We start from the raw sequence: 18,633 nt of genomic DNA, 5'->3' as shown, positions 1-18,633 counted from the left end.
TTAAACCACAACACAAACGAACAAAAAACTGATTAAACATCGAAAATGTAAATTCATCAGCTATTTTCAAAATGGAGCTGGAAAGGGGTTTAGTGTTTTGCTTCTGACAGCACAGCATAAAAATTGGATATAGGAGAGCTTAAAAACTATTTTGGAAGCAAACAGTATTCGGCATACTGGCAAATGCTACCTTGGTGCAATTTTGTTTTGCTGGACAGATACAAAATGTGGTCTCATGACTTCAAAATATTAGTATGCTGCAAGAGTCTGTACTACTGCAATTGCTCTGCATAAACCATTTTCGAGTAAACTACTTTGAATGGACAAGGCCTGATAAAATTTAACCAATGTAAACTTTTCAAGGGATTACAATATAAAAGTGACTGCAAGGAACTTATCAGCCTCAATCATTTTCTGCTGGCTCCCTTGTGTGCTGATTAACAAGGCTTAAGGTTCTTCTCCATCAATCATACAGTGATACAAAGGGAGTGCTGACTAGACAGCACAAGTGACAGCTCTCTTCAGCTCCTTGGCCTGGGAGCCAAAGGGCTGCGAGGACCTTTTCCAGGTCAGTGCCAGAGGCTAAGGAGAGCATAAGGAACAAAGAAAAGAGAATTTTGTTAGGTGAAGGAGCATGACAGGGGCAGGAGACAAAGCAGTTCTCTTTATAAACAGCAAAAAATGCAAAGAGATATTTTGGAAATTATGGATACTTATAAACTAACCTGACAAAAACCAGAAGCTCAGTTTTTAGCTACACCAAGAGGCCATACATTAGTGTAATAAAATTGTCATTTTTTTAACTAAGATTTAAAATATTTAAAAAAATATTAAATAAAACTAGCATGACAGTACACTGAAAATTAATTTGTTTTTCTTTAATCCCATTTTTTATTATCCCTCATAATATTTTAGTAAATATATCTGTTTAACACAAAATTACAAACCTCTAAAACATGTACTTCTTTGATATTATACTTGATTTTGTTCAGTACCTCATCACTGCTAGAGACACTGCCTCATAACAAGTGGTTTGCTCACTCTCTATGATAGATCACATTTAATTGTCTTCTTTTATTTGTTGATTTATATGAAGTTTTATTTGTTATGAAGTTTTATTTGTTAAATATCATGTGACTTAAAATCCCATTTACAAATAGCAAGTTACCTATCAGATCAGTTGCAGAACAGGGAAAGTGACAAAATGCATAATATCATGGAGGATCAGGAACAGCAGGGGAATATATGAAATCTGGATAGAAGTACCAGGTAATTAAAAGAAAACAACTGCCCTAAGAGTCTCCTTGTGGTTTTCATCTGAGAGGCTTTACCAATAAATCATTTTTATGGCAAAACTGATGTTTGAGGTATAAAGAATTGGGAAGAATAGCCTGAAGGGATAAAGACTTTGAAATTCCACTGAAATGCAACAGGAGTCAGTGATATGTCCTACAGGTTCTTTTGACTAACATCCCTGCACATAAATAATTAGAATATAAATCTGAACTTTTCTGCAATGCTTCCATAAATTAAAAACCTCAAAGATCGTGCTATTTTACTGTATTCCAACATACATAAAAAGAATAACGAGAGAAATAAAAAGTAGGGGAAAAAAAGGCAGAGATTAAATGCCACTAAATCAAAACAACATCTCACAAAAACCGGCATCTGCTGCATGGCAACAGCTAAGGAAGTAGAATGAGCAGGAAAGAATGAGCAGTAGAATGAGCTGTAGCCTTGGGAGACCCTTCTGAGAAACCTCTGACTGTTCCACAGGCAATGGTTAATGGCTCAAACTCTGTTAAGGTAATCACCAAAGGACTTTGCCCACTATGGCAAACTGTATAAGGAAGCAACTGCTCATCTGAGACCACAGAACTCCCCTCTGCCTCTCCCCAACATGCCTCAGTGGATTCCTGGAAATCTGGACAGTAAATTAAGCCTTCTGATGGGAACTTAAGATAAGATAAAAGGGGTACTAATGTCCCATTATCTCAGGCCAAAGAACCGAACAAGGCTGAGAGGAATATATCCACAAGAAAAGGCAGCTCAGTAGATGTGGTGAAAATTAGTCCTGGCTGGGTTTGGCAGCAGGAGACCATAGCTGCCAGACTGATTTCTGGGGTCTTCCACCAGAGGACTGTACATGATCCACAGTTGCAACAGGTCCATAGTGCTGCAAAAGACAATATAAAACTCCTTGCCCCATGAGCAGTGTCTGGGCACTCCCATGCAAACCTGAACATTTATTATCCTATTGAACTCAGTGTCTCATAGGCTTCCCCCACCCCTGGCAGATCCAAACTGTGACCATCACTTGGACTAACAAACATTGAAATGACATCAAGTCTGGTTGAATCCATGCATGGTGGTATCTATCTATTCTTCTCCTATCTCTCTCTTTCTTTCATTTCCTTATAAATATTCTTCAGTGTTATTTTTATGCTTTTGTATTACTATATTGCTATTGATAACAAAACCCAAAAATGGCTACATACTTCCTTTCCTTTGCAACCAAAAATTTCCAAATTAACTCATACATATGTATGTGTGTGCATTTAAAAACACTGATCATTCAGGGTTGTTTCACGCTAATCCACTCCCAGGGACCAATTAATAAGAACCTGAGTTATCCTCATGTTTAGGGTGGTTTGTAACACCATCCAGTCTGTGCTGGAGGTCCTTATTTCACAACATCTCATTTAGAAGATAGAAATAGGGAATAAACCAAGATTTGGTGTGAATGATGACAAACACCTTCTGTTTCCATTTACCACAATGGTAGTAAAATCTCACATAGTTCTTAAATAACTTATCTTTCTACAGACTTCTTTGCATTTTTTAAATGGATGTATTGGGATCTCAATTTGTTCATTATCCATTTAAAACTATTATTTGAAGCAAAATGCAACCCCTGTCTTTGCATCCCAGTGCTCCCATGTTCCCTTCTGTGCCAAATCTATTCTACTTATGACCATGAAGATCCCTACTGATGTTTACCATATTAAAAAAATGGGGAAAAAAGGAAGGTATGGAAGTACTTTTGAATATAATAAATATGATAAAAATCCAGCTACAAAAAGATGCTACATAAGGATTTTGAGACTAATTCCTATTTGATATATTTTATATACACCACTTTCTGGAAAATGCTGCATATTGTTTACTTTTCAGTCAAGACTGATGTTCTGTGACAAAGAGAAATCTGGACTCTAGAAAAACATACTCAGATTAATACCTGATACTAATTTAATTCATTCTGCAGATATTCTCCTATGTAAAAGAACTGCCCTCTTTGGACATGACCTAACCACTCTCCAGTATATAGTGCAGTATCTCCACAAAATCACAGGAGCATACTTCCAGATCCTCAGAGGACTCCTGTGATGATTTCTAGGCAAGAAAGTGCTTCCTACCGTGTTGTGTCTAAAATGGTGCTTATACAGTCAGACTCTAATGCAGTACAACAGAACATAATCTTTCAAATATGTGTTATACTACCTTACATGAAATTTTAGGTACAGACAATGAGATTCTTGCTACAGTTTTACGAAGCACTTGACCCTCTGCCAGTTCTATGGTCAGAAGAATAAAGTGGTGAGGAAATTTCATTCTTGTTTTAATATGCAGTTGTTGTGCGTAACACTATGCACAATAAAAAATAATGTTAATACCACTGGCAAAAGCTTTAACTGACCTGAGTACAAGCAAAGCCTCCCCACTATATTGGCAGTATTTTGGGGGGTTTTTTGGGTTTTTTTTTTTGGTTTTGGGGTTTTTTTTGGTTTGGTATTTTTGGGGTTTTTTTTTGTTTGTTTGTTTTTTGGTTTTTGGTTTTTGTGGGTTTTTTTTGTTTTGGGGTTTTGTTTTTTTTTGTTGTTGTGTTTTGTTTTTGTTTTTGTTTTTTTTTCTGAAGGTCAGATTTGCATGGGGAAAGTTCAACCAAGAAAAAATGTACTCTCATCCTTTCCAATTATGGTTGGCAGATTCTGGCAGCCTTAGGATCCGGAGTAAAGATGGACATGTTCCAAATACCTCAAAAATTGCAAGTGTCCATTAGCAAGCAGTATTGTCCTGAAGCAGATGGAACATTTTATTAATTACCTTCTGGAACACAGCATTTTGTTTAATGAATAGTTCAAGCCAGAGTTCTTCATTCCCTGCTTGTAAAGATTTTTCTTAGTCATTTATCTAAAGTATGTTTGTCTTTTTCCTGACCGCTCTTAAAGTCATTAACAGACATGTATATATAACCACAAAAACAAATTTTAAATACTGTAAAATATAAAACTTCTAGAATAAAAAAAATTAGAAGCAAGCAAAGAGGAAATGGCACATATAGCTTTTCATCCTTAAAACAGTTAGAAATACTGTGGTTGATACACTGATGAAACAGTTCAGATCCATGGACCTAAATCTTGCCTAGCTAATATAGGAATTGCATATTAATATTTATTTTTATGTCAGTATAATTTCTTCATTTTAATTCTTAAAATGTATGTTCTTGTTTTTATATCTGCCATAAGGAAACATGTAAGTTTTTCTTTTGGATTTGTGTAAAAAACATTAACAATCTTAGTAACTGGTGCTGCAGAATACTAACATGATTGGTAGGCACCTAAGCATCAAAATTACTTTCTAAACTAAGGAGTTTAGACAGAAGATTTAAAAAATGCAATTAAAAAAAATTTAAAAAATGCAAAAAACGTAATTTAATTAGTCAAAGAAAACCAATCTGCCCAGTATATACACTGTTACCATAACCTGACATTCGTCAGTGTGACAAGTGCAAGTTTGTGATGCAACTTTTGCAATTCAACTTATTAAACTTGCCCACTGGACATTTTCAGTGAGTGCTGAAATTAGCTTTCCAGTGGGAGGATCACATCATTAGCTGGCTGTCTGGGTGGTTGTCTCTGTGGGCAGATCTGTGCAGGGTGCAGATGGCACACAGAAGGACTAACAAGCTACAACAGTCTGCATAAGCTACTTCATCACTGTACTGCCTGGCTTTACCTAGGCCCACCTAACAGATTGGACAAACAATCCATCTCACTTTCTACTTTTTTCCTCTCAAAAAGCAAGCAACTGTCGCAAAATATGAGAACTGAAAGATTCTCCTCCAAACCCCCTCAATGCTCCAGCACTGACTACCCAGGCTCTGTACAAGCACCTTGTGCATCAACATTAAATCTCACTGCACAGATAAATAAACTGAGCCCATTTCCTCTTCTCCAAAACCTACCTCCTGACGTGTACACAACACAGAACATGGAAATAGCAGACAGCCAGAAATTCCCTTCAGGTCTTTCAGAGTGTGGATCTTCCACATTAGAGAGCAGAATCCTTGAAAATATTCTGGGGAAGGAGGACTGTGGTTTGAAACTGCACTGTTGGTTATTTTTTATCAAAAGCCCTAACAGCCCGTGTTGAAAACTGAAACACAGTCCCATCACTGCATTTCAAAGAAACATTTTTAAATACACAACTAATGTCTGCCAGATACATATGACCTTTAATACTATCAAGAATATGTGGAATATTTCTAGGGAATTGCAGCACAATTTTTCTCTATTTGAAGAACTCATTTCAAGTCTTTTATTTCTGCCTAATCTGTCAACTTCAGTCATTTTTGTCTAAGCATTTAATCGAAACATGAAGTATTAAAAAAAATCTGGAAAAAATGTGTTTAACCAGTTTGAATGATAGCGTCTAGGGAAGAAAATGTCTTTCTATTCATATTCATTTATGAAAAGGACCTTCTCTGAATAATTTGCCCTCTCTTTTTTTCCATATACCTGATGTAGAGTGAACTCTGAGTCTAAAAGAAGCACCAAGCAGGGATAAGAGTTCTGTAAAAGATATGAATAGGGATTACTTAGAAAAGAGACTACAGGACATTTTTCCCACTGCTGTCACTGAAAATAAAAACATTTGTCATTATCCCTTTTTTATTCAGACATAGAGAAAGAGCAACCCTGAAATCCAGTGGATGCCTGGTGCCAGGAACAGGAATCCAAACAAAGGTACAGAGAGAGCAAACAGCAGTGACAGGCTTGGACACAGACTGACAAATCAATCTCTAATATTGATCCACTTGGCAGGATGCTGCTCAGAGGAAAAAGCCTTCCCAAAATAATAAAAGGACAGAAACTCTGAAAGAGATCATGTGAGATATTCTCATCAAAATTTCAGTGCATGGATTTAACTTGCAAATTACCTGAGCCAGTAATAAAATGGAATAAAGCAACAAGTTTATTGACTTTTCAGAAACATATCAACTATAAAAACACAACCTAGATGTTCCCCAATGCTCCCCAAAACCTAAAAAGTCTAAGTGTATTTATCATTTCTTTTACTCTTTAATCTTCTCTTACTGAGTTCAAATAATAATTTCATTAAAGTAATTGCAGTATTTTTTAAAAATCCTCTTGAAAAAAAAATCATCCTGATGCATTCCCTTATTCTGTCCAGACTTACATATCATACCAGCTCTGTAAAGCATCTCTTAAGTCAAGGAATTCTAGCTAAACAGAAACTAAACAGAGCTAAAATAAGTTCCATTGGAAAAAAAAAAAAACAAAACCCAAACAAAATCTGAAATACAAACAGAAACGAGGAAATCTGAAAAAACAAACAGAAAAAAAAAAATAACAGTGTTCCAAGTTCAGTCACTGTCTCTAAGGAACCATCCTCAGTTGTAGTGATGAATTCTCTAAAGAACCTTTCTGGTAATTTCTGCATTTGACTTTCAGTCTTCCCTGAAAACTTCTATTCTGGCCATATTTGAAAAATCAGAAACACTTATTGACATGTGAGTTGAAAACTGATGAGATGTAAGTGTGTGGAGTGATGAAGTAGCTGTGTATGATGATGTCTACAGAGAAACATTTCCGTTCCTGGAAGTCAAAGTAAAAAATGAGAAGTCTATCATCCAGAAACTAGGAAAAACTTGTTTACAAATGACTTGGGGATAAAGGTGTAACCGCAGCAAAACTCCACAATAACAGTGAAAATCTAAGACTGCAAGTTGAAATACAAAAGTTTCAGAAAGCTTCTTAGTTTTAATACTGCAGTTAAACTGATTCAAGTCCCACTACCTAGTGTATTGTAGGAATGCAGGGAGGACCACTCCCAGACTCTTCTGAGGCAAAATTTGCTAAATCTTGGCAAATCCTTTTTCACAGTACACCTTATATAAAGGGCCTCAGTGCCTACATAATCTATCTTACACAAAATAACTATTGCTTGACGTCTCATTTATTTTTTTCTTTTTCAGCTGCGGACATCAGCACTTACTATGTCTATGACTATGGAGGAAATTTTAGGAGCCAAAGTGTCAGAAGAGCCTGGAAAGACACCAAGTCTGAGAAAAGAGGTAAAAAATACATTGTTTTCAGTGATGAAATGCAAGATAGCAGCATGTAGATGTACCATGGTGGTACAGTCTACCAGATTTCAAATAATTAATTTTTAAAAACAGAAAAAAAAATCAAGCTTAATTTTGAATCCTTTTTATTCTACAAATTATAATCCAACTAAGTTCATCCTTCACCTCTGAATTTTCAAATATTAAACATTCTAATTTCATGAAAAAATCTTTAATTAACCTCTGCAATAATAATTTAGTCCTATAACTCTTCAGAAAATTAAGAGATGCTTTGTTTTTCACTGTTCTGTCCAATTTTTCATTTGTTTGTTTTTCTAAACAATGAGCTTTTCTTCTCTCGGGCTAATGTCAAAATAAATTTGTATCACTGATTGGCTTGGAAGCCTATAAGGCATAGCATCACAATACTGAACTTGAACATTTCTGAGAAATAACAGCTCAAAAAGACAGAAGAGGGAAAGTAAAATCTGTTTAAACCCGTGTTTTGCTTTGCCATCCTTGATTCTCACTAGTTTGCAAAAGGAAGTTGAAAATTCTTATATATTAGCACTGCATAATTGACATTAAATAGAGTGGTTGACATACAATAGCTTTTCTTTGACACAAATGATAGATACCCAAATATTTTTGTTCATTTGAAGCACAGTTTGCAACAGACTCCTGACCAAGAGGGAACAGATTTGGTAGCTGACTATTTTGGTAAGAACAGAGAGCAGCATCTTTTGAACTTAGTTAAAATGTTAATCCACTACAAGCACCAAATATTTTCAACTCTTAACACATTAGGAGACCAATTTTAGCCTCAGCTACTACTTCTTGAATTTAGCAATGGCAACTTCAGCTAGCTTAAAATCAGTCAAAGATCAGATTCCCCTGGACATAATTATTTCTTGGCAAAGTTGTGATACTGGAAAAATACAGCAAATATGAATAAAACCCCACATTCTAGCAACCACACCAAGTCGCAGATCGTGCACCATAATATATTATCATCAATGGGAACTGCTTGTGAGGAAAACTGAAACCTCACAAATTCAGAGCAGTTCAAAACAAAGGTTAGAATTACATTTTATCAACTTTGTGAATCAACACTATGTGAGAACTGCATCCTTAGCTCCAATCCACCCATCACTGCCTGTGTGCCACTTCCTTCTTCTGTATTCTAAATGCATATTAGACATCTCCCATGTCAGTGAGTCCCTCTCCTGTTTTCAAAAGCAGCCCTCTTCTTTTAAGTACCATTTCTCTTCACAAGATACTAATTAAGGAGGAAAAAAACAAACTGGAGAATGGATCATGCAAAGGGGTGCATTCACACACCTGATGATTTTATTACTGTAAGAAACCCCAGTGGAAGGAATCCTAGGGGCACCAATAATCATGAGAGTTTTGGGCAACAGCAGTGTTCAGCCTAAATACCCCACGTGAGTGAGGGCCTCACCATTCCCATTGAGACAGCAGAGGACTTCAGGGGCTGGGACACAGCCTTCCTGAAAAAATCTGAGTTTGGGGTCCTCTGAAAATTCTGGAGGACATGGGCAAGAGTCCAACTCATTCTTCCAATGAAGTCTTTTAAGGAAGAAATTTTAAAAAATATATAATATCCCAGAGTTTCCAACATTTACAGAAGAAAATATCAATGAATCCTCTGTATAATAGTTTACATTACTGATTCAGTCCTGCAGCTCCAAAAATGAAAAAATACTCATGGTTAAGACTCTAATGTCACCTTCATGTTCGACAGAATACGTGATGTTTGGAAGCTATTATTTCAGAACTCACATGTTGGAATTTTCTAATTGACTGCTCATACGTTTCAAAATTATTTTATAATTATCAACAGAACAAGCTAAATTAACCCTGAAGCTTGTAGTAATAAGAATTAAGCTGCTCTTACTTATCTATCTACTTATCTGCAAATAAACCTACCCATTAGAGCAACAGCTGCTGTTCTGATGCACTGCACTGTGCTTGGATTAACACCTCTGCAGATATCTGCTAGAGCATCAAAGGAGCTGACCCCTTACTGCACTGCCAGTGTATCTGTGCAAATAGACACCCAGAGTTCTCCATACATTTATCCACTGATGTCAAAAGTGTGTTGAGAGTGAGGGAATAGACTCAAGGAGCTTTTCAATATATTTCCACTGAGCACAGATGACTTGCACAGCTTTGGGTAAATTTCCTTGTGCCTCAGTTCTCATCTTTAAAAGTGGATTAATATCATCTCCCTGTTACACAGGCCTACTATAAATGCAAGACTTTACCACTCTAAAGTCATGAGATACTAGAACAACAAGGTCAAGATGTTCATATCATCTTTTTACATAGCTGTGGACACCTTTTTTACAAAATTATTAACAAAATGTGAAAAATTTCATAAACTTAAAATCATTAGAAAAAAAAACCTCCAAAGAATCAGCAATATGTACAGGAATAAAAACAAAAGTCTACTTCTCCTAGGAAATGGCCTTTCATGTGAAGCCTTACTAGTGTATTCATAATTATCAAAATGGAGTTTGGAAACTGAAACTATCCCACACAAAAAAACAAACACAAACCCCTGCCAGAATATATTCTCCAAAGCTATGATTATCTGGTAGTCAGTAAGCAAATAACTTTTAAAATGCACAATGTGCCACGAAAAAATTAGCTTCATAAACTTCTTCATAACATCATAATGTTCCCTGCTTTGTATGATGCATAACCTGAATTTTTTCATAGAAAAAAATAAATGTTTTCTGATTTAAAAATACTCATTTTTAATACCTACCAATACACCCAGGTAGTATTTTATATGTCTCATACCTAATAATGAATGCTCAAAACACTTCAAAAACAATTTCTTGCAGGATTGACAAGGGTAGTGTGAGACACTGAGATGTTAATGGTTAATGGCTCCAACAATCAGCCACTGGCAAAAGCAGCAGGTGCTTTGCTGAGGATAAGCACAGTAAGAACCCAGGTGCAGAGGGTGTGAGCACCAGGGGATGACCAGGACAAAGCATCCTTTGTTTAGCAAGAAGCTGGGCTTTGAGACAGATAAGGGAAGAAGCCAGAAAGAAGCAAAGCCTGTGAGAGGGATTAATACTTTTTATCATGCTGCTCTCCTTCCTGACACAAGTGGCTCAGTTGTAAAACTCCCTCTGACCTGGGGGACATACTGGGACATCCAGGCACAGGCCTGAAGATGTTCCTCCTTCTTCATGGGGTATAATGGGCTCAACTGCACTGACTGAGTGGCAGCTGTCATGTCTCAGAAGGTGTCATAAACCTTCAAATGTCACAAACCCCAAAATGCCCCCAGACTAATTTCTGGGGCCTTCCACCAGAGGACTGTGCAGGACCCACAGTGTTGCTACAGATCCAAGGTGCTGCAAGACAGCATCAAACTCCTCACCCCAGGGAAGGTGCCTGGGCATTCCACATTAAGCTAACCATGTATAAACCCTCTGGGATCTGTGTTTTGTTGCTTTCCCCACCCCCAATGGATGAAGATACCACTTGGACCAAAGGAGATCAAAACTGCAACAATCAAGTCCTGTTACTAAATCCACAAATAGTGATATTCTTCTACTCTTATCCTTTCTTTCACCCTTTCTTCTTAAAATACATTGTAAGCCAGACTAAAAAATTAATGTCAAAGCCTTAGTAAGTGCCTTGCGTCTGGATTTGTTAAGGTTGGCTAAGTTTAAGTTTGCTAAATTAAAGTTTGTGAAGTACTTACTTTGCCTGGATGTTGTTTTAAAATTTGTCAAGTACCTTATTCTATCTTAATGTTCTAAATTTTGCAAGTAATAATTTGTTGTTGAATCTGCTGAGAGTTTTGTTCTCTTCCACACATTGCCCAGAGTCAATTAAACCACTTTCCCCTAAACCAGGCAAGTGGACAGGAGCATAACAGTAAGTTTAAGTAAGTTTGAGATTGTCCTTCCCTTTTAGAGAAGCTATATCCATCAGATCTTTCTACTCAGTGTGAAACATTCTCCCCAATCTCTGTATTATTTGCAGTGAGCCTACAAACAACTCCCTAAAATAACAGAGAGCAATATTCTGAAAGTTTCTTTTTTTTTTTTTTTAATGTTACTGACTTCCTTAAATGCTTACTAAGCAAAGCAAATTATCAAGGACAGATGTGTAAAACACCACAATCATGTTGCTGACTCAGTTTCCAAGCTATGTCTTTCAAGAAGTTTAATTTAGATTTGATTCCCAAGAGTGCTCCTTTCACTCCAGGTTTTCACCCAAAAAGAATCCAGTTCATCCGTATCAAGCTTGCCCCAGAATATAAACCAAAGTACAGTCAGTGGGAAAATCAGAAGATTCACCGGTCTAAAACAAACAGCTAACAAAAGCACACTTATGATGTGAAGTCTATAAACTAATTTCCAAATTTTGAACTTCATGGGGTTTGGCGCGTTCTACTTTTAGTGAAATTGTGTCAAATTCATCTGCAATAAGTAAAAGAAGAATACAAGTTTAAAGGAAGTTTTTATATATATATATATATATATCTTATACCATTTACCCATATATGCAAAAGATTCAGGAACTCACCATATCAGTATCTGACACAGGTCCAAAACTGGTGACATAGATGTTAGTGAAGACTTCAGTAATACTATCTGATAGAAAAAGAAAAAGAAAAAAAAAAAGAAGCAAACATTTTAAATTTATAATTTATTTTTTAACTCTCTATGCAAGATTACGGGACATTTTGAACAGGTTTCTCTCCTGGTTTCCTACCCCTCACCAGTATCCTGTTGTAAATACTGGGAGTTTCTCTCCTACTTAACACAGAGGTTAACAAACAAGCATTTCCACAGAGTAGTTTGTTTCAGTTTGTTCAACTATACAATCATCAGCAACTACACACATTCATCCCATTTCTCTCAGCAAAAATAACCACAGCAATTTGGACTTAACATGGAAGGACAGCTCTAAACACCAAACGCCTTTGTTGCAGAGGTGTTACCTCTGCTGTTGCAGATCTCTCCTATTAAAGCCTTTCTAGTTGAAGGCTGTTTTCTACATCCTTAATAGCTTTTTCACAGAAAAAAGACAAGAAAAGGCAATTACTGACTGCAACAAATGTAACAGAACAGCATCCTACTTTTCAATTGGGTGTGTTTTTAAGTGGCACATACTTTAATATAACAGTTCCTTTCCTTGATACGCAGTGCTCCTGATACATTGCTGTGCTCCTGTGAACACTTTGAGAAAATGTCCTTCCTAATCATTGCAGTCAGACAGCCATGAAATCAGAATATTAGGTATTGTACTGCAGGGAAAAATAATTGCTTAGTTTTCTATCTTCAGTTTTCAATTAGGCTCAAAATAGAATGATATTCACTAAGAGGTTTAGTACGCACAGGAAATTTCTTACAGCCAGCGCCAACTACGGTCTGCATTCTAGACAGTCAACAAAAGGAACTCTCTGCCTTAAAGCCAGCTGCTGATTAGAAAAGAAAAATTTGAATATAACTAGGTGCAATTTGACTCACTGCAGAATTTCCCATTTCCAAAAATAATACAAGTGCCTGTTGTATAAATGACCCTGCTGTTATATTATTATTATTATATTTTCCTATTTAATCGTTATTACATGTGGGTAGTTACTAGTTTCTGTTTTCCTAAAAGCTGCCTTTTTAAAAATACATGACATAAGCAAACTTTAATTATTTTGAGGCCAATAGCATAATCCCTGATGTTTACTGGGAGAAACCAGTGGTGCTCACTCATGACAGCAGAGTCTCTACCAGCCACCAGGAAAAGGCCAGGACTGATCCATGAGCAGCTGCATGGGGAGTAGTGCATTTTCAAAGGGATGAAGCTGCAAAGAAAGAGTGATTTCAGATAACTTCTGGAGCAGGGGCAAGGGATATCCATCTGTTCTCATCTATAAGGAAACTTCCTTCTTCAGCCAAATGCTAGAATGCAGGACTTAAAGCCCTTCCTACCAAAAAGAATCCTTTTTTCCAGGATCATGTCAGCTTTTTAAGCAAATAAATAAAGACTGACTCCTACAATTCCTCTGCATGGCTTCAGACAGGTTTATTTGTATGACAGAGACTTCTGGAATCCCATTTGAAGCATCTTTACACAAGCTGAGTTGATTTCTACTCCAAACATCTTACAAACAAATTTTAAGTCAGTGGACAGAAAAGGTGCTGATCTGCACTGTTCTTGGTATTCACCAAGGCTAAAGTACAGGTCTGGCTGAAGTGTCCTACAGAAGCCACAGTACATTTCACAGGACTTCATGCTGCCCATGGGAGATTCTTCAGGAAAAAAAAAAAAAAAAAAAAAAAAAAAAGATTATTATCTCCAAATAGTTACCTGGCACAGACTGGAATGAAATGGGAGAGTGACAAGACTCTTCAGGAGGTAAAATGGTGCTGCAGGGAATAATTGTGACATTTGGCCTGTACTGTGATGACAATACAATATATCAATTATAATTCCATTAAAAGTACTGCTGTTAAAAAAAATATGACTGAAAATCAAGTATCCCAACAGCAAAGTGACAAGGCTAAATATACTTTTACAACTTGAAGGAACTCTACTATAGGCAACAAAGTCACTTGACAAATCTTCACCTGCACAGTGCCTGTCTCCCAAATGTTTGGAAACACAGTCCTCTTGTAAGGTCACTCTATTGCTATCAGTTATTTGTATCTCTTTTATTATTTGACACAGAGGAATTATTTTAATATTTGCATATAATAAATTACAGGACATGGAATCTTCAAGCTTACCTTGCATTCCAAGTTTTAATTTTTAAAAAATTCCCATAATCTGTTATATAATTATTAAACTCTTCTGGATCTACTCTTCTATCAGAAATGAGCAGAGAAGACACAGAGAACAAACAATAATCACAACTGAAGCTATTAGAACAGTCTCTAGGTTCCTCCTGTTGGTTTGTGTTAACTAAGAGAAAAGTACACTAAAGAAGAAATGGCAGATTTTTTTTGCCTCCTATTTTTTTCCAGATTCTGCACAGTTAAGAAGTTTCTATTCTTACCCTACCTTCAAGAAAACAAGTCCTTAAAGAAAAAAGAAGCTGATATGTAATAAATCTGAATTACTCCTGTTACCATCCATTTGTGTTAGCAGCCTGAGTCTTGTGCTTGTTTCTTCCCTGTTACTTTACATAGTGTTACAATAAAGGACCCTCTGAATTAAAAATTTGAATTTGAGGGTTCAGAATCAATGTCTATAAAAAGAAAAAATACATCCTCTTTTTTTTTTTTTTTTTTTTTTTTTTTTACAACAAATATTGTAGCTACTGCTTTGAAGAAGTATATGCTTGTCAAACAAAGAATTCAGAAGCTCAAAGCAGTTTCAAATGGACTCTCTAATCAAAATTCATCCAGCAGGCGTCACAGTCACAGGCTTTTTATAACTCGTATTCTGTCAAGAAAAGCACCAGTCATCATACTTAGCCCACCAGAGATTCAAACAGTTCTGGATTATCAGTTCTTGTGGAAAAGCCAAGGAATATACTCAGCTAAAAGATGTTCAATGCAGCATGTGCTTGCATACAAATCTAGCTTGTTTTATTGAGGAAAGTTAAGGACAATTTTTCTCTACTGGGATTATAAAATCTGTTTCCTCCAGGGACATGTAAGTATGTAACTAAAAGGCCTGATTTTCAAAAGTGCTTAAATCAATGGAGGCCCATATTGTAAAACAGTCTAGATTTTAAACACCCCTCTGTTGTGAGGAAAAGTGGCAGATTCATTTATACTTGTGGGCTCTTAAGTTATTCTGAATCACTGCTTTTGAAGGTTATATAAAGAAATTGGAACAGCAAAAGGTAAGGATATAATTTTTATTTAACATGCTTTTAGGAGAAAAAATCTCAGGTAAAAAAATATAACATGTAGCTGCCACCATCACATGAAGTACTCCAAAATTCTGTAAAGGCTATTACAGCACCATTTCTAACTTGTTTTGGTCATAAATGTTAAAAAAGAAGCCATATCTGACCTAGATCAGACCAATTTCTCAGATGATGGAAGCCAAACATAAACTGATAAAACACAGTCAATAAAGTTACACATCCCGTGGAAGTAAAAAAAAAGCATTAATTATTAAGATCATATTGCACATGGTTCTCAAGCACTGATTTCTTCTGATTCCCTTTCCTAACTTGAACTGACGTGGTATCATTACTGGAAAAAAATAAAAAATAGAAAGTAAGAAAAAGCAATACACATACCAAACTGCAGAAGACTTACACATCCTTATCTGTCCTTAGCTGGAATGTTTGCTGTGTACTTTATTTGTATCTAGGATTGTTAAAAATTTTAATTAAAATTTTAATTAAAAATTTAAAATTTTAATTATAACAACTCCTCTATGAAGATAATAGTTTTATTGTCCTTAGTTTTCCATACTTGGGAAGCTGAGGCAGAAGGTTTAAATTATGTGTAAGTAATATGAAGTACAAGACTTTGCCAAGTCTGGTTACAGCTGCCCAACACTAAGTAACCACACTGGAAAATGTCAACATCATTGATTTGTCAAAAAATTAGAGAAGTGGTTCAGAGCTCAGCTAGAGCTGACACCAGTGGCATTGCCAATTCCTTTATGCCAGCTCTCCTGCTGTTGGGATACCCTTTCTGATGGTCTGAAATCCTGCTGACTTGTTTCTCAGTAGAAGAGCTGGCTCAGCTGAAGTAGGCTGCTTGGCAGAGAATCTGCAGTGGCTGAAGTCTAAACCAATCCAGGCTGAGTAATGGAGATGATCAGAAAAGTCAGATGAAAAGGTTCCTCATAAGCATTCGCCAGTTTGCCAAAATAGTAAAATTCCACAGAGGCATTTAAATTTTCAATGAGTTCCTTTGGTCTGCTGTCTGACAGCAGTTTTCAAATTTTTTTCAAGTTCTTTCATATGTCCCTTCTCAGCTGCCTGCATCCCTGACAGGGAACACAGAGTTCCAGTGCCTGTGATATGAGGCAGCGAGACATGCGGGATCCTGCATACCTGAGAGCTCTCCTTTTCCTGAAGAATGCTGGGAAAGCATTATCCTTACTGAAATAAATTTTCAGAGTATTTGTCATATTTGAGCATGACCTGAGTGTTACTCATTCCCCCTCTCACCAAAATAATCCAGAGTCCTTTCTTCACAGAGACCAGAGATAAAACATATATGGCTCATTCTATGTATGTTTAAAAGGAAAGAAGAAAGGAGTGTGATCACTGCAAAATCTTCAGAAAGGTTCCAGATGTTTGTTTGCATGGAACTGGCTATGTTATTGATTAATGTGTCAAGGCTATTTTCACAAGAAAACAGGCCTAGTAGATTGGGATGGACTTTTTATTCTTTTTAATTTGAATTTTTAGTCAATAAAGCTGTAAATACAGGTTTGAGGCTGCTAAAATAGAAGACAACCTCTTTGAGGTGATTAAAAACCACTAAAAGTGTTCTTGGTGGGACAGAACTTTTAAAGTATACACATGCAGTTTTAACATATACTATAAAAAATTCAGACAAACATTTTTTAGAATTATTAGTGCCTGTGAGAACACTGCAAGGCTGTAGTTGAAAGGCTGCTCAAGCATGCAGAAAAAAACCAAAAAAAAATGAACCAAGAGAAAGAAATGAGAACAAAATACTGCTTCTAATTACGTCAACAAAAAACAAAAAAAAGGAGGGCAAGTTGCAGTGCTATGGGAAATTTAACTGAGGATTTCTGAGTTTTTGTGGAAATGCTGTCAAAAGCTTGACGCTAATTTAATTACTTTTCCATCAAATTATTTAACTGGAATTGACATTGTTCTGACATTGTAATATGGCATCCAGGGGCACGCTTGGCAACGTTGCCCAAAGGCCTTGAAAATGTCATTCATAATACAAGTCAGAAACTGCACAGGTGAAACAGGCAGGGTCTTAATCCATCAAACACTGTTCCAACTCAACATGCTGCCCTTATCTGACAAGCTCCTTAGTGTGTCTGCTGACAGCTCAAGACACTGGCTGGCTGGCAGGGAATGGGGGTCAGAGGAGGTCATGCAACACGGAGCTGTAAAAGCAGCAAAATCTCTGCTACTTCAAAATTGTCTTCTGCCAGTTCCTTTTTGGTTTAGTTGGTTTATGCCACGATTTTATTTATCCAACTTCAGCATCTTCATTCATTATCATTCATTAAACTACAAGAGTCTCAAAGCCACATATGCCCTACATAAAACTCTTCCAATTTGTAAATTGAAGTCATCTGTGAGAAGAAAAAAAAAAATAATTTCTCCCGTTGACTTCAGCACTTCACTTCCAATGGCCTCACTTTATCCATGAATTATCAGCAAGAAAATTTCTTCATATGGGCCACGATTCTCTTTCAAATCTCCATCTTTGACAAAGTATCTGTAGAGTAAGCTTACCAGTAAGAGCAAGTAATACCTCTAAGTATTGTATTAACAGTTGCATTCTTGATTCACACTGGTGTAAATAAGACCAGAATCAGACACTGTACTTAATTTCTCATGGTGTTGACTGGAACAGGAATATATTCTTGAGAAAATGTCTGGAGGAAGAGATGGGAAGAGACTCCAACTGACCTACCTCTGAAGAACTGATATCTATTAACAGACATGATATCACTTCCTAAACTGACAGCTCTATGTAAAGTTTATCAGGGGCCCTCCAAAGGCCTATTCAGAACTTATGAAATTTGGCAGCCCTGTAAAGCAGTACCATATGATGTCATTTACACTAATAGAATACTTGGGCTGCATATAAACCCATTCTTTTATTTCAGCAAAGTAGTATTCGTTATTCTGAAATAATTAGAACGGTTCAAAATAACAGGAATTTGCTATAATACAATAATTCAGTTAAACTATAGTGTTTCTTTAGAAATGAGTGAGACTTTTTGACCATCAGAAAAACACACTGACCTGGAAAAAAGAATTTAGCTTAACTGTCAACACCCTTCTCTACTGCAGCAAAAAATATGACACGGGAAAACAATCTCATATGTTTTTATCTCAGCTAACAGCTTTTGTTAGGTGTAGGTTGTGCACAAAATGTGCACAGAATGATATGTAGGCACATCTGCAACACAAATAATGTGATATATTATCATAGTCAGTGTTTACTCTTTGTCCTGGATGAAGAAGAAACTGCCTTAGCATCATTATCAGATATCAAATGAAAAAAAACCAAAAAATTCTCTCTGCGCTGAGAGAACATTTACACGTTATAAAGATAATTTGCACATGTATATGACAAATT

The 18,633-nt window shown here is 36.3% G+C and overlaps 1 protein-coding gene across 1 annotated transcript in view; it reads right to left on the bottom strand.

The window, feature by feature from the left end:
- GABRA2 (gamma-aminobutyric acid type A receptor subunit alpha2) overlaps nucleotides 1-18,633 on the bottom strand; it is a 58,345-nt gene that overhangs the window by 20,796 nt on the left and 18,916 nt on the right. Inside the window, exon 3 of the mRNA XM_066317053.1 lies at nucleotides 11,948-12,015. Within this exon, the coding sequence (XP_066173150.1) occupies nucleotides 11,948-12,015 (68 nt within the window). The remainder of the gene's footprint in view (nucleotides 1-11,947; nucleotides 12,016-18,633) is intronic.

This window comes from Sylvia atricapilla, chromosome 4, assembly GCF_009819655.1.
Source record: "Sylvia atricapilla isolate bSylAtr1 chromosome 4, bSylAtr1.pri, whole genome shotgun sequence".
Classification (NCBI taxonomy): domain Eukaryota; kingdom Metazoa; phylum Chordata; class Aves; order Passeriformes; family Sylviidae; genus Sylvia; species Sylvia atricapilla.
This window is presented reverse-complemented; position numbering and strand designations above follow the sequence as displayed.